General features: G+C 37.5%; 1 protein-coding gene and 1 pseudogene across 5 annotated transcripts in view; one reads left to right on the top strand and one right to left on the bottom strand.

The window, feature by feature from the left end:
- The first annotated feature begins 323 nt into the window (after positions 1 to 323).
- Positions 324 to 24,225, top strand: part of MAGI2 (membrane associated guanylate kinase, WW and PDZ domain containing 2) — a 1,357,364-nt gene continuing 1,333,462 nt past the window's right edge. For all 5 annotated transcript variants that reach the window (XM_043588690.1, XM_043588689.1, XM_043588693.1 and 2 more), the window contains exon 1: positions 324 to 1,038. In XM_043588690.1, coding sequence (XP_043444625.1) covers positions 738 to 1,038 — 301 coding nt within the window. In that variant the 5' untranslated portion in view covers positions 324 to 737. The remainder of the gene's footprint in view (positions 1,039 to 24,225) is intronic.
- On the bottom strand, positions 11,032 to 13,673 carry LOC122487810 (annotated as a pseudogene).

Raw genomic sequence — 24,225 nt, 5'->3', positions numbered from 1 at the left:
CGCCGGGCCTCGGCTCCCCTCCTTTCCCGCTCCCGCCTCTTCTCGTAGGCTGCCAGGCGGACCCAGCCTGCCTCTCTCTCTGCCTTCACTACCGGGTCAAGCTGCGGAGGGAGGGAGCGAGACAGCGGCGAAGCGGCTCCCCACCCGGCGCGCGCGCGCGGCCCTCCTCCCGCTCCAGCCTGCTCCCTCCTCCCCTGCCTCCTCCCCTCTTGCCAGTACAGTACAACTAGTACGCACACACTCACACACACACGGACCCTGCTGCTGCCACTGCAGCTACCATGGATATCAGCTAACAACACACACCCAGGCGCGCGCGCGCGCTCCCACTCGCACCACGCAGGAGTGGCCCCCGGCATCCCTACCCTCCTTCCCCACCCCCACCCCACTCGCTCACCAGCTCGGCTACTGCTCGCTCAGGCTGCCGCCGCCGCCGCTGCCGCCGCCGCCACCACAGCTCTCCTCTGCTGCGGGGCCACAGCCTTGAGTGTCATTCAAGGGACAGCACAACCTCACCCAAGCTCTCCTACCTCTGCCCAGCCGTCCCTCTCATCCTCCCCCTTCATCATCCTCACTCCATCCAAAGAAGAGGGAAAGCACCGAACAGAAGGGGGAGGAAGGCAAAGTCTGCTCTTCTCACCTCTTGGCCCCCTTGCTCCTGCATCCTCATTCTCTCACCACCAACTCCCCTACCCCAGAGGAACCCCTCAGGAGCTGAGGCGACTCACCCCACTGCCATGTCCAAAAGCTTGAAAAAGAAAAGCCACTGGACTAGCAAAGTCCATGAGAGTGTCATTGGCAGGAACCCGGAGGGCCAGCTGGGCTTTGAACTGAAGGGGGGCGCCGAGAATGGACAGTTTCCCTACCTGGGGGAGGTGAAGCCCGGCAAGGTGGCCTATGAGAGCGGCAGCAAGTTGGTGTCGGAGGAGCTGCTGCTGGAAGTGAACGAGACCCCCGTGGCGGGGCTCACCATCAGGGACGTGCTGGCCGTGATCAAACACTGCAAGGACCCCCTCCGGCTCAAGTGTGTCAAACAAGGTGAGCGCAGCGGCTTGCTCGGTGCTTTGCCAGGCGGTTGGACCGCTCCAAGCGCAGGGCAGTGGAAGGGTGGGCTCGCGTGTGGAAGGGGGTGTGTGGCGCGACGGTGGGGGAGGTCGAGGGAGTACCCGGCAGAGCGAGTGAGCTTTGCGGGGGGTCCGAAAGGGGTGCTCAATGGAAGGGAGGGACAGGTTTGCAGTGTGGCGTGCAACTTTGCGCAGTTATATCCTCCACTTTGGAAGGTGTTTGGCCTTGTGTGACCTCAGAGGTGCGGGCGAGCTCCCGGGGCAAATTGAATGTGCGTCAGTGGCACAGCCCGCAGTGGATGAAGAGCTTTTGGGGAAGGAAAGGAAGGAAGGACGGAAGGAAAGAAGGGACGAAAGAGGGAGGGAGGAAAGGGGAGGAAGGAACAACTTGAGGGTGCAGCGGCATCACCAGCAGGGCGGGGAGGAACATGGGGTGGCGGGGCGAGTGGAGAACTACGCCCCCCTTTTCAGGAGCCGGACGGGAGACGCCTTGGTCCTCAGCCGTCCCCTAAGGATCCCTCCTTGAACCTCTAGGTGACCAAGAAGGGAAGGGACAGATTGCTTTGGGCGCTTTGACGGGTCTTCCTTAACTTTTTCCCTGCTTCGCTCTTCTGTCCCCCTCCCCCGCCCACGGTCGTGTCATGTGGGCACCGCGCGTCACGTGCGCACTGACTAACCCCAGTGCTCACCCCGAGTTGGCCGGCGGGAGAAGGCTCGAGAATGAGGCGCGGCACTGGGAGCGGGTTCTAGCGTTGGGGGGTCGGAGGAGAGAAACGGTTACCCGAATGTTCTCTCCCCAGGGGTTGTTGCCCTTGTTGGGTGGAAGTTCCCTGTGGTTGGGCTCCTTTGGCTTCCGATTTGAGGGGTGTGTTGCTGAGGAGCTGGGTGGAAAAGCCAGCTGGTTTCAGCTCAGGCTCCCTCAGCTTCAACCTGGCTTGGATGAGCCTCACTTGAAGGCTGTGATGGGGACGTAGGGAGACTGGGATCTTACAGAACTCTCGTTAACTCTGTTTTTGCTGAAAGGAGAATAGGGTCCTGAAGGAGGGAAGAGTGAGATGAAAGTTTCTCGGAAAGAGGACCAAAGTAGCGAATCTTTGTTTTCCTCACGTGATTTGTGTATGTTCTGTAGCTCAAACGCACATCTCATGTGCTCTAATAATGCATATATGCAAATTCGTATCAGGCTGAAGGCTTCTTGTTGATGACTTTACGTGTTCGTCCTGCCTCAGAGATGGAGTTGAGCATGCCATTGCCTGAATTTTGAACAACCCCATAATCTTACCACATGGCTGACCATCGAGAAACACTCGTAGGGAGATGTTCTTGTCTATAAAATCAGTTTGAAAAGTAAGCAAATGAAAAAGAAGTCTCTGGCAGAATTTCTTAAATTTCAATTGCCATAGAGAAAACGTTTTCGTTGGGGAATCTTCTGGCTTACTACTTGAGATAGGCTAATGTAAACACTGGCTTGTAGGTCAACATAGCTCAGGACTGTACAAAACTGAAGATTTATGAGTTAGGGAGGAAGGCAAATAGAGTATCTTGGTATTTTTCAGTATAACACACCAGAGGCTCAAATACAGGGATTCCTGCTAACTTACGTGATGTCGTAATATTATCTTACGGCTGTAGTTAACAAATGTAAGGTTCTGGTTTTGAGTCCAAGAAACCCGCCACACGATTAATGAGCGCGCTTTTATTGGCAGGAGCTTGGTATTTGTAGTGGGAAGTGATGGCAAGAGTTAATGTGTTGTGAAATTGGACTAATGATAGTATCCTGATGAAGGAAATGATTGTCTTATTATGATTTACAGTGTTGCCCACATTTAATGTTGTGTTCTTTCTGAGCCCTGTATTTTGAGTGGGACTCTGGCAAAGTGTATTTCTAGCAGTAAGAATGTATTCAAAAAAGAAAGAAAGGGCGATGATTGAGTATTATATTCCATAAAATCTAATAGTAAGACTTAACTTGGAAAAGTGAGGGCATGAAAGCTATCATTAAATAATGAAAAGCTTTCAAGTAAGAAAAGGAATTTGACTATCTTCTGATAACACCATAGGACAAAACTAAGGTAAATTTATAGAACAATTTAAAAGATGAAACATCTTTGCCTGTGTTAAGAACATGAGCTTGCTAAAAGAAGAGAGACAAAAGGAGGAAGAGGAGGAGAAAATGAGCTTTCTAACATAACCTTTCAAAAATCTGTGGACTGGCTATATTGTGAATTCATGAGCCCCCTTCATTTGGGGTCTTTATGAAGAGGCCAATGTGACCAGATGCCAGGATTCCTATGTAAGCTAGGAACCTAGACCAGATGCCATTTAAATCTTGCAGTGGATGACTTGATCCAAGGTAGCCTCTGATCACCCACCTTCTATATAATATTTTATTTGAAAGAGTATTGCTTTTAGAACTCATGGAATATATAAATATAAAGTGATACATAAAGGGGAAAAATCTCTTTTCTTTCTTTGTTAACTGTTTGTTTCTGGGCTTCACTGGGTCATTGATGATTGATGCTGGTAATGATGTTCACAGAGCCTCCACAGGAACCTGGTTCACAACCTGAGCTATTATTGACCAAAAAAGAAAAAAAAAAAAAAAGCTTCACTTAGCTTTTGTGGAAAATATAATCTTATTGTATATTCTTCTAAATATCATCATTTATATATACTATTCCCTTGTTGAAACCATTCTTTCCCTTGTCAAACAACAAGACAGGGTTATTTTATTTATCATTGTAAGCAAAATGAAGATTTCAGAATGTTAGAAAAGGTACCTGTGTGTCTGGAGTTTTACTATAGATTTTACTTGCCAGAAAAATATTTAGAAGCTCTTGGCTCAGTGTTCTTATTTCTGGAAAAGCAACAAACTGGCATAGCTGAAAAACTTAAACATTGTTTGTTTAGCAATTTTATTTTTAAAATGTGAATGAGATGATTGATTTCTGAATATTCATTTAAACATTGGGTATTAAACATACGTAATCAGGTAAACTAAGGCAAATTTTCCAAAGAAAAGTAGACATTTAAATAATAAGAATATTAATAAAAAGCGCACCAGATAAAATTGCATTGTTTACTCAATTTTTATTTACTTGTTTGGCTAATTTAGCATTATAGTTGTCATAATTTTATTTCTTTTTTACTTTTATTTTATTTTTTATTGTAGCACTTTATTTTTAAGCATTTTTGAAAAAATTAATTTTTAAAATTTTAATTCTAGCATAGTTATACAGTGTTATCTTAGTTTCAGGTATACAGTATAGTGACTTATCAATTCTAATAGTTGTTACAATTTTAAAATATAACTTTAAAAGAGGACGAAGTATAGGATTTTAAGATATACTAAACAAAGTAGATGTATCGTAATTTTTCTGCATTGTTTAAATGTCTTTAAAACCATTCTTAGAAGCCATTTAATTAAATTCAAGCTGCTTTTAATCCACACAGTGATGAGTCATATATGAAAAATACCATGTATTGTCACATCTAATTTGTTTTTATAAACTCTGACTTTTTAGTTTATAATAATAAACTTTCCTCACCAAAGCATTTAATTCTAAATTAGCAGATCTGTTCCATGATCTCATTAGTGCAGTAGACCCAGTTGAAGGAAGTTTCTTGGAGTGATTTTGAGATCTTTGCTGAAGTGCGAAAGGTTTTTCTTTCTTTCTCTCTTTTTTTAAAGTTTGCCACTAAAGTTCACAGCAGCCAGTTACATAGACCATTGTGTCCTACATTCCTTGCACTATGGCTGCCACTGCGTCTAATCCCACATGGAGACCTACATAGCCTGGACTTATTTTCCCATTTAGGATCTTACAATGGAAAATAAAAGGCAAAAAGTTTTCTAATTCTTCCCATGTGGAAGAAGGGCCAAATAAGGCCTTTGAAATTCAGTTCTAGAGATGTACATTCCTCTCCCTCCTATTGCTTCTTTCAAAGCCTTCTTCAAAGGAAAATAGATCCACATTTATTAGGAGTTATGCTTTCTTCTTGACTGACTTCAGGCTAGTATCAGTTAAACCTCTGTGCTACTTTTTATTTGGAAAGGTAAAAGCAAATCATGTCAAATTTTCTCCAATAAAGATGGACTTTCCTTCATAAAAATTTAAGGTATGTGAATTTTATTGACCAATAAACAATCAAACTGTTAGAACAATTTGGTCAGTTAATTATTTTAGAATAAATTATCTTTAATGTTTTGGAACCAGGTTAATTGTACAGTTATCTTTGGGCATAATTTATGGATGACGCTACTGTAGTTTTTGGTATATGTACATAATTTAAATGGTATGACCTTGAATGTTAAATATGACAGTTTGCTTTTTTATGTGTGTGTTTTGAATGAGACTCATCTCAGGATGAAATCACAGCTGAAGTATTTAAGTGCCACCATCTCAGCTCTTAACATTTATACTGTGTGATCTCTTGGCATATTTATTATGCTCACTTTCCTTTTTAGTTTCTTGAAACTCACACATTCACTTTCATAATTAGCAAAAAGTTTTCACATTTGACAACTCTGACTGCTTATAGTTTAAAACATTGGCTTTCAAATGCATAGCAGACCCTGGTTGAATCATTTCCTTCAAGAGGTAAGATAGAGTAGTAGTTCTTTAACAGTCTTCCAAGAAGACTGCTTGATTTTGAATCTTGAGTATGCCACTTAGTATGGGCAATATAAACAAGTTATCTAGTCTGGGGTAGTAATAGTACTTTGAGAATATTAAATAAGTTATGTATTTAAAATAAGGTAGTATCTGGCAGATAATGAGCGTTATGTAAGTGTTACTCCACACAAATGTTATTCCAGACATATGGTCATTTTGAGCTAGTGACATATGAAGTGTTGTTAACTTTCAGGATATTTCATTCTAATTGAAGACTAACTGAAATATATGAAATGATTGACTTATTAATAGTATGAGTAATTTGCAAGTAGTATTCTTGAGTTTTTTTTTTGGTATAGTAAAATAATCATTTTCTTTGTAAAGCATTAATGTGAAGAGTATGCTATTAACTGGAATGGAACATATTTTTACCTTTTAAAAATAACTCCAACTGATGCTGCCTTTATGTGTGCAGATCACTGTTTAATTATTTGCATATTTTAGCCATTGTTTGTTTTCACTGAGTAGTTTATTTCCTTTGTACCCATATCTTTTAAGCATTTGGTGAATGTATTGAATCATTTACTCTAGGCTTGGCAGGCATTGAAATCCTATTAGAATTCACTAATTTAAATTTAGGAATTTATTTATCCTTTTTGCATGGGACTATTTTAGATACAAGTACATGTTTTAAGAATGAACTTTGACTTCTCAGCTAGAAATCAAGTATCTCATAAAGAGGAGCAATCACAAACAGATTTAATTCATAAGTGTTCACAGTCCACTATGTATAATAAAAATGCATAAAATACAGCAAGGAACTTACTTTGCACTTGTGAGAATGTCAGCAATTCAATATAAATACTTCTCTGAATTAATACTTATGAGATAGAACAATCAACAATATAGCTACCATCAGCTCCCCAATGATTTTAGGATTTTAGTTGAATTAACCCTATCTTTGAATTCAACAGAAACCTGTAACTTGAAGCTCCAGTGTTTAATATTAATTTTTAAAAATATCTCTTACCTATACTACCTATTTACATGACAAGAAATATGGAAAAGGGTCTTACAAATTTCTTAGTGTTGTGACCTTTTAAAAATGTTTTATTTAGTTTCATTCCCAGCTTTCTTTCTTCTATCTCCAGTATGGACTGATGTGTTATTTCCTTTAATGAAAGGAAATTTTAATTAATATTATATAGATAGTTTAATAACAAGTTCGTGATTACTGAATTCAATTAGTGAAAGATACACATCTGCTAAAAAGTGTTGTAAAATGCTCATATCATCCTAGAGAAATAATAATTCCATTATTCTAATATTCCATTATTGCACTTGTTGACACATTATCAACTCTTAAAAAAATTCTGTTTGGAGATTAATTTTTTAAAAACTTAAAAAAATTGTATTAAGTGTAGTATATAACATTGACTGATTTGGATACTTCAGAAGAAACAGAAAAAGTTTTCTTATTTGTCCACTGACTGAATATTCACTTAAATGCATCCCATGTCTTAATTTTCAAAGATCCAGTAGGCTAATGAGTAGATATTTTAAATAAATGGTTGGATTTGTTTCAAAATTTGTAATTATTTGGCTTGCTCTACCTTGAAATACATGTGAAGTTTTATGTCATTTTCAGTTATTTTGGCCCACTTAAAAAAATCAGTGTCAAAACCATGGCAGTCGTTATATATCCAGTAATAGGCCAAATCAAATATGTAACAGAAGAAAATATAAACATTTATAGTTTCAAATAAAAGACATTCTATAGATACTTATTTTTCTAATGACAAATTTGTAGATTTTTTTGACCCTCTTAAACTGTGTTTAGAGAAATTTGTACATGTGAAATCAGATTTTTCTGTAAATAACCATGATTTTATTAAGTGACCGTGAAACGAAGCAGGAAGAAGCATACTTGTTTAATGTCAAAAAAGTATATTTTATTTATCTATTTTTCAAATTACATTTTGTTTGAAGAAATTTCTTAAAACATGAGTTTCCCAAATGTAATGTTGAATTATTTTTCTTGCCATGGGTATGAGTAGCATAAAAAAAACGGTTTGCTCTTTACATTGTCACTTAATAGATCATAGAGTTTGAGTAAAAATGTTAAGTGCAAAATACATATAATTTTTAACATTTATTTTTATTTTACAGGTGAGCATTGTTGCTTATCCTAGTATTTCGTATTGCTGTGCACAGGAAGGTTTATACTTAGCTAGAATCTATATGAATACAAGGATGACAAATGTTGTAGAAACCCACAGATTATCTAGCAACATAACCTGAACTTGTCAAAATCTGATGGGCTGGGTTGCAAGCATGAGCAAATTTCAGAGATATGTAATGTCCAGTGTTACATCTGTGAAGCGTTCTGATCAGTCTGTGGTTGACCCCTTTCTTTGAAGTCTGTGCTGTAAGGATGTTAAAGACAAAATTTCTTTAAATAGTAGCTAGCATTTAGGCTTTTTAAAGGGTCACTAAAACCTCCCAGAAGTCTTGGCTTATTTCCAAAAGCACCTTGAACATGAATAACTGTAATCTCACTTTTCTAGAAAATCAGGTACTTGGAGGGTGGCCATTTTTTTTGGTGTTAGGACTGGGGTCTAAATAGAAGTTGACCCCTTCCCCCCCAGAAGTGCAAGAATGTTATCAATATGCTCTTGCCAGAAGTGCAAGAATGTTATCAATATGCTCTTATCTCTTTGCAATTAAAGTAATAAAACCTTCCTTTGTATTTCTTCTGAAAGGTCTATAGCTGAATCTCCTTTTCCTTTTTGGTTGAAAGTGCCTATGCTTTTCTTCCCTTCAGTGTGAAAGATCCCTCTAGTGAACAACAGATTTACTTTTCTTCTTTGTGTACATGGATGTCACACACACATACACACACACACACACACACACACACACACGCATGTGGGTGCGCACACACATTTTTCAAACACTAAAGTTTAATGCCAGGTTTTAAATCCATAGTCCCAGAAAGATATGTGCATGTGAGGATATAGTCTTACTTTAGAGAAAGAGTTACATAAAATTTTTCCATGTGTGACAAATCTAGCTGAACAGTTTGCATAGTCACCTATTAATTTTCAACTGTGAGTGGTATTTTTTAATGTTGATTTCTTTTTGAGAGTGGGGGAAGGGGCAGAGAGGGAGACAGAGGATCTGAAATGGTCCGGTGCTACCAGCAGAGAGCCTGATGGGGGGCTAGAACTCGTGAACCATGAGATCATGACCCGAAGTCAGACACTCAACCTGCTGAGCCACCCAGACAGACACCCCTGTGAGTGGTATTTTTTAACCCCTATTAGCTCTGATAGTGGGATACCATAAAGACATAATGAAATCAAGTACCCAGATGATTTATACATTTCATGTATATTAGTTCTTAAGAAGTGATAATGAGAAGTCAGGTTTTAATAGTTTGGAATTTGATCATTTTTATTTGCATGGCCAAGTGGCTGATGGACTACATAATGCCTGGGAGAAGGCCCTAATGATAAAGTAACAAAAGATGGGTCAGGGACAAGAGGCATGCTTGGTCATCATCATGATAACATATTTACAGTGTTTTAATTTTCATTGGTTTAGATGTCTCAGAGAAAGGTAAGAGGACCCGATCGAACTTGCTACGGATATAAGGTGTATTACAATTCTAAAGCAGTAATCATTTAAAAATAGGTTAAATGATGCCTAACTTGCAAATGTTTAGCTAAAATACAGGTAATAGTATTGCCTTAAATTAAAGATGTCAAGAAACCCGAGTTTAATTAGCCTGAATATTAAGAGATTTTGTTATGAAATGGAGAATAGAATATTTTGAATTACATTAATGTGTTAAATTCAAAGCCATTTTCTTTATGTCAGATTAATTCACTATGGAGTGATACTGTATATGGATCTATAAAGTGCACATATACTATGAAGTCTAAGAAAAACTATGTAAAATTAATGATATTGTTGATAGCTCAAACAATATGCTAAACTACTACTAAGAATCAAGAAAATGCTTTTTTAAAAATAATTGGGAAGTCTTCATTGTATAGTGTGAAAAGCATCACGATGACTCTTCTAGCGAAGAGTTGACTAAGGAGATGCTTTGCTTCAGTTGAATATGTTTTCAGACAGACTTTAGAAGACCACAGAGTTATTAAGGAGACATTGTTGATTCTCTACTGGAATGCATTTCTTCTCTTCTTGCCTCCATCCTTACTAACAGAATGACAGTTTTGTTCAAGTATCCACATGTTGATGTGCTGCTATGCCATGTGTTTCATATTAGCATGGCCTCATCCCAAGGGGATGAACTGAGACTAGTGTAAACCAAGCATGGTAATTTCATCTCTTTGCCAATGATTGTTTTAGGAAATGGCTTATAACCCAGTTCTAAGTAGTGAAAAGTAAGGTGAATCCCCCTGGGGACTTTCTGAGAAATTTTTTTTAGTTTTTAAAATAAGATTCAGGACAGAGCTATTCACATTTCTGCCTGTGAAGGTTGCTGCATGTGGAGGTGATGCCTGGAGCAACTATAGCCATCTTGTATTCATGAGGAGAGCTACCCAAAAGGTGGAGATTGGTAGAACAGAGTGAGAAAAAGCTACTAGCTCCTTGGTGAACTGCTAAAATAATGAACCCAGAACCAGCCCAATCTCAGGGTTCTTGTTACTGAAGTAATAGGCATTTTAAGATTTTTATTTTATTTTATTTTATTTTATTATTTTATTTTATTTATTAACAGATATTTTAAAGTATTTAAGATATTAAAAGATATTTTAAACCATTAGGTTTAGTTGGGTTTAGTTAGGTAGGTTGGGTTTTCTATTATTTTGCAACCAAAATCTTCTAATTGATACGACTCTAAAATGTTATAAAAATAGATATTTCGTTCCTATTTTATTGTTTTAGGAGCAATGGTGAAGATCTTCTTTTTGAAAAGATAAATCTATTTGAAGAATAAACCAAGGTGTATTTTCCTGTTAGATAAGTTCAAATTCTAGGTATGTCTCCGTTACCTCATTTAGTTTGCTCTGGTTGGACTTCTGTTTTAAATTCCAGAAAATTTTAACTGTTGTGAAGTAAAATATGTAGGAACACAAGTTCATTTTAACATTACCCAAAATAGAACATAATCAAGAAAGCAAATCAGCTACAAAAATATACCCACAATGCATGCCAAAACCAACTTGAAATATTTTTTTTTGAATTATAAAATATTTACAAATGTCTGTGCCATTGATCCAGGAGTGTATATAGTTATAAACTGACTCATCAAAAATGTTCCAATGTCCATTTTTCCAGGACTAGAATTCATTTACTTATCATTTAACAAAAAACTGGTGGTAAAAAGAGGAATAACCATTAAGACATCATCCATACCCTCAAATAGTTACATCCTGTTGTATATCTGTGTGATCTGAGTTAAAAATTATTGAGAATATTTTTTCATCTTTTAAATATACCTTCCGTGATGTAAACAGAATAAAAAATAAGAAAAGAAAACATTTTGTAGAAGAAATAATGGTTAGGCGTTCTTAGTATTCGACATCATGGATTTCAGTTCAAGTAGTTACATAAACTCTATGTGTATATTTTTAATGATATGTTCTGGGCACTGTGCTAGATAATGACCATAGAAAGGTGTGTAAATCTTTTTTTTTAATTTGTATTTTTATTTTAAAAACATATTTTAGAGAGAGAGTGTGAGGATGGAGAGGGGCAGAAGGAGAGAGAGAATCCCAAGCAGGCCCCTTGTGCAGCATAGAGTCCGACGTGGGTGATGTGGGTCAGGCATCCCAAAGGGTGTGTAAATCTTGATTCCACTTTAGGAATTTCACAGTGTAGTGTAATAGTCAAGAGCATGGAGCTTTAGTGACCAAAGTTGTGGATGCCAGTCACAGCTCTGCCCCATACTAGACATAAATTGAACAAATTGTTTTATTTTTTTAAGTTCTTAGTTTATTAATTCTCACATGAAAAATCTGCACAGTCACCACAGATAGTCACTGCAGAATTTTTTCTTTACTCCTTCTTTCTGCCAGCATGAACATTGGCTTTTGTAATACCCCTAACTTTCTTCATTCTTTTCTTTTGTTCCTTTTGCTTTTTTCTTGACATCTTTGTCTTCTCATACAGGCCATGTCTGGCAAGTCTATGTTTGGGTTTGTTTTTCTTTGTATAATCCAAGGAATCATAAATCATGCCAAAGGCAGTTGTCTTGCCACAACTAAAATGAGTTCTGAATCCAAATACAAAGATGACATTGGGTATAGTCTTGTACATTTTGGCTAGTTTATACAGAATTTCTATCTTAGGTACTGTGTTGCCTTTCTGGGATAAAGAATATCAATGACCATCTGTTTCTGTTGAAGTAATCAGTTGGTCATGAACTTCCTGGTCCGGATAGTTACTATGTCATTCATGATGGTGGCCAAGCTTCAAGCAGTCAGGGAGCAAACAAATTGTTTTACATTTTTATAAATCAGCTCCATCCATTGTAAAATAGGTATCATTACAGAACCCACTTCATAAAGATGGTATGAAGAATAAATATTATAATGCCTTTATAATATGCATAGCCCAGGGCCTGGAGTGTGGTACAGCCTTAAAACTATACATAATAGTAGATAAAGTATATCAGACAAGGAAGATAGGAAAACACGTCTTGAGAAAAAGCAAGGAGGCATTGATATTAAAAGTTTCAAGGAATGTGATAAAGAGGTTCTAAGCACCAAAGTCTGGAGTTTAATATAGATATTAGAAATAAATGACTTTGGGGGATTAGATGTGGGCCAAACCATCATATAGAACTGAATGTTGAGCCACTGAGTATTATTATTATTATTATTATTAATAGCAAACATTTGTGCAGTGCTTACTGTATGTCAGGCAGATAAACACTTTAGATAAATGTTAATTAATCCTCATATTATTCTACAAGGTAGCTACTGTCATTAAGCCCATTTGCAGATAAGAGAACTGGAGCCTGGAGTGATTAAAAAACTCATGCAAGGACACATAATAATTAGCAGAGCCAGGATTCAAACCTAGTCAATGATCTTAACTTCTATGGCTCACTTGCTTCTCTATGTTTGAAAGGTTTTAAGAACAGGATTGAGAAGATCATATTTGTCCATTGTTTTCCCTGTGAGGAGAAATGTAGGCAACATTTCATGGAGCACATGCAGTCAGTCAAAAGACCCAATTAAAGGAGGTTGAAGATACAGGCAGAAAGACAATTTATGAGGCTACAGACTTACCCAGAAGAGAGGTTTTGAGGTCTTGAACCATAAAAATGAGGGTAGGAGTGGGAAAGAAGGGAACTGATTCAATAAATATATATAGATGGTAAAATTGTCAGTGTATCTGATTGGATAGGGATAAAGAAAGAGGTTACCTTGGTTGATTTTCTAGTTTCTGTTAACTGGTGTCAATCATTACAGAGACTAGAGGCAGGGAGTAAATGTGGATAGAAGGTAATTCCATTTGGGATCTATTTAATATGAGGTACCTGGAACAAATAGGCATCTGACTATTACAGCCTTAAATTTGGAAGAGTGGTTGGGGTTGAATGTGTAGATTAGGGAGCATGAGATCATCCGACAAAAGAATGTAAAGGCAAAAAGACAAAAAAAAATACTGTGGCATCTATGGTTTAGAAGTCAAGGGATCCCAGGAAAGAACCTAAGACTGTTATCAGACTGTCTTAACGTTGAGTGAATGGTCATCACTGGTAGACACAGCAGAAATGGTTAAAGATGATGTCTGTAATGGTTCTATTGTATTTGGCAAAAATGGAGGTCACGTTTGTTTAGTGTCATTTCCATGGAGTGGAAGAAGCAGGAGAACCAGATGTCATAGTGTTGAAGAGTGAACAGGAGGTAAGAAAATAGAAATAGCATGTGCATCCTGTTCCTTCAAGAAGTGTACATATAGTAAAAGGTGATAGGCAGTTGCTCTCTAGGGGATGCGTGGTTAAGATGGGTAGGGGTAGGGCATCTGGGTGGCTCAGTTGGTTTACTGGATTTTGGTTTAGGTCATGATCTCAGAATCATGGAATTGAGTCCCATGTCAGGCTCTGTGCTGAGCATGGAGCTTGCTTAAGATTGTCTCTCTCTCCCTCTGCCCCTCTCCCCAACTCACACTCTCTCTCAAAACAAAAACAAAAACAAAAACAAAAACAAAACAGAGGGGTAGTGTTGTACATGTTTGTGTTATGATTGAATTTCTGTGTTTGTCACATAAATATATTTTATTCCATTATAAAAATCTTCTAGTAAATTAAGATCTTTAACTTATGAATTGAGTAAATAATTATTCATTATATTTCTGTTTTGTGTCATGCTAAAGCTAGGTTCTGGCATTAAAATAATAAGGGTCCAGGGGTGCCTGGGTGATTCAGTCAGTTAAGCCTCTGACCCTTGGTTTCAGCTCAGGTCATGATCTCACAGTTAGTGAGTTAGAGCCCTGCATCAGGCTCTGTGCTGGCAGTGAGGAGCTTGGTTGGGATTCATTCTCTCTCTCTCTCTCTCTCTCTCTCTCTCTCTCTCTCTCTCCCTCTCTCCCCCTGTCTCTGCTCCTTCCCTTCTCATTATTTCTCTCTTTCAAAATGAATAAACATTAAAAAATAAAATAAATACAATAATAAGGGTCAGACCCTACCATCCAAGAATACAGAACAGGAGAGGCAGTTATGTACAAAGCTAACCTTAAAACACTGAGTTTTAATGGAATGATACAGAAATAAACAAATTGCTTTTAGAGTACTTAGAAGGGAAAAGAAGAAGCAGGGCAGTAGCATATATAAAGAGGATGGATCCTGGAGTAAGAGGACTGAATTGGATTCCAGTCCCAAGTTCATTGCTTTCACTTCCTTGTGGGAGGGTTGGGGTTAACTTTCCTTCAGATTCAGTCATATGTTACATTAGGGTGGCTAGAATTAAAGAAGATAATGCATGAAAATATTTTATAAAACTGTTAGCACAGTTCAGTTGGAAGTGTTACTGCCTAGAGATGGAAGATGGCTGGACATGGGCGTGCTTCACAGCATAAAAGATCTTTGACATTGGCCCTAAAGTGTGAGTGTGATTTCAGGAGGGGAGGTGCAGAAAGCAGAAGGAAGAGCATGGCCAAAGGTCAGAGAGGATAAAAATGACCCTCCAGTGCAGAGAACAAATTACATACAGGTCATTGAGGCCAAATAAATGGGGACCTGAGTGCCCCTAGTGGCAACTAAAAATTTTTCCAGAAAGGAAACTTGGAATCCTATCAGGAAAGGCCTCAAACCTAAACTTAAAGAGTTTGGACATTGTTCTTTAGGTGAGTAAAGCCACTGAAAGGTGTCTGAAAAATGGAGAAGCATAATGTGGTTGTGGTTGTTGTTGTTGTTGTTGTTGTTGTTGTTGTTTTCAGGGGCAGGGCAAGGGGGAAATATGGTTTGAGGTATGTATTGGGTGGAGAAGAAACAGAACAAGGCCTAAGATCTGGTATCAGTAGTTGGAATGGAGGGACATGAACTTGAGACATATTTTAAAGGCAGTTGAATCAGAATTTATTTCCAATTGAATGGGAGATAGTGGTAAAGGGGAGACAATAGTCAAAGATAATTCTGAGCTTTCTGACTTGGGATAGCTTTGTGGAGTAGATGAAGATGCCATTAGCTACAGAGATTAAAATTTAAACTACAAGGGAAATGGCTTCAGGCTGTTCTAGAAATTAAAAATTGCTCTCTTTGACAAATGCAGAAGCAGCACCATGCTACTATCAGTGTATTTTGGCTCTTAGTGAAGAAGTAATGTGATTATATTCATGAGGTGTGAATCACTGATATTTTACTTAAAACAATTTAGACTAGTCATTGGAGTTAGTGAGTTAACAAAACTAAGTTATAAAAGGGCCTATTTTTAAATTTTTACTAGATTTTATTTTGCTTATTTTATTTAATTTTGCTCCAGTTGATATTATGTAAAGAATAGAGTGAGTGGAGAAAAATGAATGCCTGAGAATATAATGTGTTTGAGGTGCCTGGCAGGCAGATGATGGCATGTTTATGACATTAGGGTTGTTGGTCACGTATGTCTAGAGCTCACAGAATTGTTAGAATTGCAGATTGGAGAATTGAGTGGCACTGTTTCTACTTGGTAGTAGTAGCTTCTCAAGAAGCCCTGGTGCTCTTAGAAGAGCGCTGGGTGAGAAGGGACCAAGAATAGGAATTTGAGGAATGCCTGTATTTCATAGGCCTGCAAATGGAATCTTCTTAGTATTTCTACCTTAGGATGGGGGAGAGGAGGGACATAAATCTTAATTTGTTTTAACATTTATTTATTTTTTAGAGACAGAGAGGGATAGAGTGTGAGTGGGAAAGGGACAGAGAGAGAGGGACACACAGAATCTGAAGTAGGCTCCAGGCTCTGAGCTGTCGGCAGCACAGAGGCTGACGTGGGGATCGAACTCACGAACTGTGAGATCATTACCTGAGCAGAAGTCGGACTCTCAACCGACTGAGCCACCCAGGCGCCCCCATAGATCTTTAACAATGTACAAACCAATCCTCTTAAATTGGGTTCTTCATAGTATGAATCACATTGAAGATAATTATCATATACAGATTTTTAATGTTAATGTATCACTGTTAAGCACTACAGATAATGTTTCTATTTTATTAGCAAACCAGATGCAAACAATAATAGTGAGAACTCTGTCTTCAACAGTGCTGCCTTTATGTACTGTATATTTTTAGTCTGAATTCAAAGGTCACAGAAACTAAACAATGCCTCACTTTTTAAAATCTGTGAGGTGCTATTTTGAGACCAAGCTCTTTGACCATTGCTATGGTATTATAGACTATATTTGGAGTAGACCCTGAAAATGCAAACTCCTCTCTAAATTATACTAGAGATTCTTTATTGAAACTATGTTTGAAATTAATAACCTTCCTCTGCCATGTGAAATTATTCAAATATTTCCTATGGTAGTGGTTGGAATATGTAACTTTTTGAACACTCAAATTTTTATCTTCTTTATTATAGGTAGCTTCTCTAGTTAAAGTTACTAGAAATGACATATGAAATATTTTGAACTGTATATAATTGTATAACTGTGTAACTGTTATATAATTTTGTTAATTAAAAGAACGACATATATATCCCAACATCTCAGTGTTCATTTATTTATCCAGAGTTGGTATGTGAAAATTAGATCCATATTTTTGTAATTCTTAATATCACAACAAAATGTGATTTTTGTAATGGTTTTCCAATAAAGTTGTGAAATATGTTACTTGAACTAGATGCACAATTCATCAAAGGTAGGTATAGCATTTAATTCATATTTATTTCCTTAGTACCTGGACTGATGCCTGAAAATATGCAGAATGTTTTGGAAACATTTGTTGAATGAATGAATGAATGAATGAATGATAAAGGTCCTCTTTCTCTGTAATACTTGATTTATTTGAAACACATTGTATTAGGGTTCCCCAGAGAAACAGAACCAACAGGATATATTTACACACACACACACACACACACACACACACACACACACACACACACACACACACACACAGTATGAGACAGAGAGAGAGACTTAGAGAGAGGTAGACTGATTGATTATAAGGAATTGGCTCATGTGATTATGAAGACTGACAATTCCCAGTATATCCACAGTTAAGTCAGCTAACTGATGACCCAGGAGAGCTGATGGTATAGTTCCAGTCTGAAGGCCAGTAGGCCTGAGAGCCAAGAGGAGCCAGTGTTTCAGTTTGAATCCTAAGGCAGGGAAAAACTGGTGTCTCATTTCTGAGGCAATTGGGCGGGAGGCATTCTCCCTTACTTGGGAAAGGGTCAGCTTTTTGCTGTCTTCAAGCCTTCACCTAATTGGATGAGGCCCACCTGCATTAGGGAGGGTGATATGCTTTACTCATCCTAACTATTTGAATGTTAATCTCTTCCAAATATACCCTCACAGATACAGCTAAAATAATATTTGACCAAACATCTAGGCACCCGGTGGACCAGTCAAGTTGACACATAAATGTAACTATCACACACATTAAGAACCTCTATCCATAATTAACAGACATTGTAAGTACAACCATTTTAGCCTACAGCTATATCCTTGAAAAATATTTTAAATCATTTTAAATAATTTCTTTTTAAATATACTTACAGCACTCTTTATTATGTTGTGGTAGATTTTTGGCTGTGTGATCACTACCTACCTCATCCATTAGGAGACTCATTTCACTTAAAGTGTTATTTTTTCCCAAAATATGCTCTGTTTTGTTCTGAAACACATTCTTGCTTATAATTAATCTAAATTACAAAATGTTCCTAGTTTATTGAGTAACATTTTCATTCTGACACTGAAACTGTTGTGAAAGGAATCTGTTTTTGTTTAATTTAAAAGTTATATGTTAAATAGTTTGGCAGTGTGCAACCTATGCTTGCTTGATTCAAAATAGTATGAGCCCTGGAGAAAGTCAGGTTGCTGAGTCCATTGTCCATCAACATCTAAGAGAGTTTAGCTGCTACTGACTGACATTGCCATAGACCTCCAGTATCAAAAGACAGCTTAGAAGTTTAGTTAGAGTAAGAGATTTTCTTTGTTGGGAGAATTAAATTGACTCTTTTGCTCGAGAGGGGAGGTTTTCATCTAAGATGAGAATTGTTTCAGGCTGTTTTAGGAGAGAAAATTGCTCTATTTGAGGACTAAGGGAAATGTAAAGGTGGTAGATTAAGTAGTTCATAGTAAATTAGTCATAAATGGCATTCATGTGCCATCCACTTCAAAATATCTTTAAATGGGGTGATCAGAAATAAAAGCGCAGGGCGCCTGGGTGGCTCAGTCGGTTAAGTGTCTGACTTTGGCCAGATCTTTCAGTTCTTGAGTTTGAGCCCCACCTTGGGCTCTCTGCCATCAGCTTGGAGCTGTCTTTGGATCCTGTCTTCCTCTTTCACTGCCCCCCACACCAACCCCATGCACATGTGCTCAAAAATAAACATAAAAAAAAGAAGAGCTCATTCAGTCAAGGAAAATCACAGTACACATTTTTGTACTAAGAATATTTATTTTTTCCTTTTCTTTGTTACATTTGATATCTTGATGTCAAGATCTTGATGTTGATGGGTGAGTCAACTGATTTTCTTATTTAAAAAAAATTTTTTTTAAATGTTTATTTATTTTTGACAGAGAGAGAGAGACAGAGCATGAGCGGGGGAGGGGCAGAGAGAGAGGGAGACACAGAATCTGAAACAGGCTCCAGGCTCTGAGCTGTCAGCACAGAGCCTGACGCGGGGCTCGAACTCACGGACCGTGAGATCATGACCTGAGCCAAAGTCGGACGCTCAACCGACTGAGCCACCCAGGCGCCCCTGATTTTCTTATTTTTTTAAGTTAAGTATTTCTGTGGCACTTCCTACAGTTATTAATATCAAACTTAAAAGTTCATGTCCAATTTAGTCCTGCAATGTAAACATTGCTGAATTTAATAAAAAAAAAATCAGTATTAACAATAAAAACCTCTAGGTTGTTTTGGCTTTTTAGAACATTTCAGTCATATGTACTGTCTCTGGTGACTATTAGATAGGTTGGGCTCAAAAAGTACCAACAAGAAATGATTATTTTTTCTCATTTACCCCACCTCATGACTGTTTTTTGTTTGTTTGTTTGGTTTTGTTTTAATATATCAGAATAGTCTCATTTTCAGGTATAAAAAGATGTATGTTTGCAATTTAAATTTTAACATTGCTTCCAACAGAAAGGTTCTCCTATCATCTTTTGAGCTCAGGTCGACCAGGAACTCTGGAAACCAATAATGAGAGAGGTTAGTGTGGTCCGTTTCATTGTTTTGTTTGCTCCACCTCTCCCAACCCCCCACCTACTCTGTCTCCTCAGAGGTCAGGGCAAGGGAGGAGGAGGAACATGAATAAAGGAACAAAGCCCTGTTTCTTTCGTTCTTTTAAATCTGCCCATATGTGCCCTGTTTATGTCAGGCATCCAGATGCTGTCTTTCTGTCATGGATCACATTTGTATCTTCTTCAAACACACTCTTGTTTCCTCACCACCTTTTGCATACACCACCATGTTGATTGCAGCATGTCCTGACGGTGGCAGTGTGCTCTAAACCTGACCACTTGTAATTCTGCCATCAGCTCCTGCCCACCGCACTACCCTTCCAGGTTCTTTGTGTTACTGTCCCCTAGGCCCAGCAGGCAGCCCCCTTGAGCAAAATCCTTTCCAGAGCGCTGTCACTGGCTTTCTGCTTGAGTTAGCTACTTGGCCTTGGAAAACTTCATGGGGTCTTCCTTGACCCATCCTGTTGCAGAAATGCAACTGCATCTCTTTTGTTCAAATATCACAGGCAGCTCCACCCAAGCTCCCACCTTCAGAATTCTCTGACAAAAGGTAGGCATAAGTCCTTATCTTTATGAATACCCTCAGGCTCATGGGAAAACTTTTCCAGTTGTTCCCAGAACTCTCTCATACTTTGCTTCTGGGCTGCACACTTGAAACTATGACTGTTTGAAGAATTCAGCAAGCAACTATTCTGTGACCCTTGTGAGGGACCACTTCCTTGCAGGTAGTGCAGTCTAAGGGGGAAGTTGAGATGACACTTCATTGCCCCTAAGATTCCCTTCAGAGGATCTTTGGTTGTGGATCTCGTTTCACATATTTAGTCTTTGCATTTAGGCTACTGGAACTGATGATCTTTGGACTGGCTTTACCATGGATATGACTGATAACTTCTTTTCCATTGTCCTTAGCTTTGAAGCTTTAGCTACATTCCAGGAAAACAGGAAAAGTCCCACCTCACACTTAGTTACATTCATTCAAGGCTCACATTGAACTCTACGAGGAAGAGTGATATTTATCATCCCAGTTAAATGTGAGGAAACTGAAGCATAAAGAGTGTCATTACCTGCCCAAGGTCACTCAACTTGCCCAAGGTCACTGAGTCCTAAGTGACTGCCTAACTTTTATCCACTCTACATGTTGGTAAAACAGAATAGGACAGAGTCTAGAGGATTAATGAACCAATCCCCGTCATAGGTGCCTCCAACTGTAAAGCAAACAGTTCTAATACTCAGATGTTTTACTTTTCCAGTTCTGTTTTCCTTTCCAAAGCTTCAGAGTTTTTGATAGAAATGGCATTCATTTTTTCCCATCTTAGAATGGTTCAAATACTTCAAATTTAATTGCTAATTTTCATGCTGAAGTCATAAGCATCTTAGTAGTGTTAAAATATTTCTTATTCAGCTGTCTCAGTACTGCACAGCATACACCACTGGCAACCATAAAAATACTACAATAGCACTGTGTTAAAAGAGAAGGAGTATCAAATTCTACAAATGACAAAGAATACAAATTCCCCTAACAGTGTTTTTATACTTTCTGAATTTTTAAACAAATATTTTTTTTTACGAACTTGAAAGTTTATTGCATTATTGCTTTATATGATTTTTTTTTCTCAGAAATCAAACATTTCTTATTTGTCTTCTTTCTTCCCCCTAGGAAATTATTTAGTCTTACTGCTATAGTGACATAAATCTGCTATTTGTTTACACTCAGTACCATCCTGATACATTATAAATAGTACATTTCTAAAATGTATCTACTTGTAAAATGTAAACTTGAGAATTTGGCTCCAAAGTACAGTCTTATCTCAGGTGTTTTGTTCTATTATGCTCATGTGGAGCTTATATTTAGTATTACTTGAGTTGCAGATTTATTTCATCTTGCCTAGCAGCATCAGCTATTTCCTTCTGCTGGTTCCAATTATTATGATTATTTCCAGCCTGAGTGAAGTTTGGCAAAAGCAAATATAGAAAGGGAAAGAAAAGAATAGGCTATTCCCTCTAGCTAACATTCAAGCTTATCAGTCTTTATTTAACCTCAGAAACTATTTATTAAATATTTGGAGTTAGCAATTTAATATTGATTTTGGTCTTCCTCGGTGTTGCAGACATAAACCCAAGTCTGTTCAGGGCACAGTTTAACACCATGACATAGTATGAAAGATGCCATTTCCTTACCCCTGATAGATTGAGCCATTGTCCTTTTCTATTACCGAAGCTAAAGGAAAGATGGACTTGTATTTGTTGAGTTCCTGTGATATTCCTTGCACACGTGATACATAGAGAAGTAGAGGTTATAAGCATATATGGGTTACTGCCTACAGTATGAACAGTATTTATAGTTAGATCCCCATTACATACTTGGGTGATTTTGGAAACCGTTAGGTACTTTTCTTGTCATTCATGCCTGAGGCCCCAGACAGTTGTATGTTGAGATTGTGGAATGACAACCGAGTAGGAGTCAAGAAACTAGTTCACATAGGCTGCTTTTTTTCCTCCATGTTTCTTCAGTAACTTTATGGTAAAACACACACACACACACACACACACACACACACACACACACACACACTCCAGAACCCAGTTCTTCCTCTATTCTCAAGGACACAAAGCATTTGATAAGAACGTCTAAAAAATTGACTCATCCTAATAAATTTGCTGTGAAGCTTTTATATAAATTTGAGAATTTAGCACGGGGGGAGACAAAGGCATCATATTGGGTGCTAACTTTGTGCACTTGCTTCTTTGTCATTTGTTTCCATATAGTACTAATTGCCAATGCTAACACAAAATTCTACAAAGCCTATTTTACCACTATGAAGTAGAGAAATGACTAAAGGCAAAAGACTGATTTATAACCCTTATTTTTAAAAAAGCATTAAACTTGAAACAACAAAACAAAATAGCAAAACAAAAATGTCATTAAATGTGAAAATAACCATTAAGGCTAACTCCTGAAACTTCTTCATTTGGTAAACTTTGTGACTACCAACCTTATTCAATAAGATTATTTTATTCTTGCTATTATTAGAGAAAAGTCAATTCTAATATATAGAATTCTAATGTATATGAAAAATATAAGATTCTCTGATAAACTTACACAACCATTTTCTCCAACTTATATTTTGCCTTTGTTGCTAACTTCAAAAAAACAACACACAACTCTGTAGAAGATAGGGAGCTGAAAATCTTTTTCAACAACATTGTAAATTTTGCTAAGAAATACAGAGAAATCAAACCGTTGCTTTTTCATTTATTGACTTGTCAATGAGGCTTATAGTACAATGTTTATGTTCAAGATTTATTATATATTGAAACAATTTGATTTAATTCAAACACAGTAAAATAGATTGAAAGCTGTTCTGCTGAATAACTTTTTTTTAATAAAAAGTGGGAAGCGGGGTGCCTGGCTGGCTCAGTTGGAGGAGTGTGTGACTCTTGATCTTGGGGTCGTGAGTTCGAGCCCCATATTGGTTGTAGAGATTACTTAAAAATAAAATATTTACATAAAAAAAAGGTAAGGAATGACTTTTGTGGGTGGAAAAATATATACTTAATTTATGAAGCATTGCAGATGTGGATTTGGTATAAGGGATATTTACATAGACTTGTATGGTATATGAAGAACTTATAACAGGTCACTTCTCTTATATAGCTACACATAGTCTACTTTTACATTATTTTCAAAGCTGATAAGTGAGGCATGTTTATAAGGGCTTTATACAAAACATACCCAAAATGTTATCTAAATATTAACTATTGGAAAATACAGAAAACTGGATGTTTATGTGTTCTTAAAAGTAAGCTTTTCAAAGGACATGACTTGGGCAAATGGAAGCAATGTCAATTATGCATTTTCAGTAGGATATTAGCTGATTTGTCATTGAATATAATTTAGCAAAAATGTGTAGAAAATACAGATGTATTTTCACTTCCATGTTCATTTTGCTTAGCACTCAGTTTTGGAGGATTTTACTGACTATTCCTCGATCAACAGGAAATGTGAAGATGGTGATGATTATACTAATTTCAAATTTTAAAATTTGACATTCAGTGATAAATCTAGGCATTCTTTACCCTCCTTGTATATTTATAGCCTGCCAAGAATAAGGATAGGCCAGCCTGTTAGTAAACAATATTATAAATCATTTGATACTATCAAATAAACACCACTATGACAAGATGGTAATTCTTGGCAGTGGTCACAGAGAGTACAAGCCACTGTATTTATGTAATGTATTTAAGGTGGAATGGCTTCAAGATGGAATGGTTTATAGAAGTGTGATTTCATTTTAATCTTACCTGTCTGTTTCTACAGATATTCAAATTATTTGTATTTTCCCCTGAAGAAAAGGCTTCTTTATGAATGATAAAGGCAGATTTCTTTGCCTGTTTGAGCTTAGTGAATTCATACAGACATACGCTCGGACCTGCCAAATTTTCAATTTGACAACTGCCAAGTTTTTATCCAGTCCTCTCTGACTGGATCCAGGTCCATGTTTTCCAATTGCTCTCTGTATATTTCCACATGTATGCTCTGCTTCTTTCTTTAAAAATCTAAGAGTCAACTTAATTTCCATTTTTGTAAGCTATGCCTGATTTTCCAGTTTCTTCTAATGATACCATTGACCCCTAGTTCACTTGAAATGGAAAGCTGGAAATCCATGCCCTCCCTT

This window comes from Prionailurus bengalensis, chromosome A2 (genome assembly GCF_016509475.1).
Source record: "Prionailurus bengalensis isolate Pbe53 chromosome A2, Fcat_Pben_1.1_paternal_pri, whole genome shotgun sequence".
Classification (NCBI taxonomy): Eukaryota; Metazoa; Chordata; class Mammalia; order Carnivora; family Felidae; genus Prionailurus; species Prionailurus bengalensis.
This window is presented reverse-complemented; position numbering and strand designations above follow the sequence as displayed.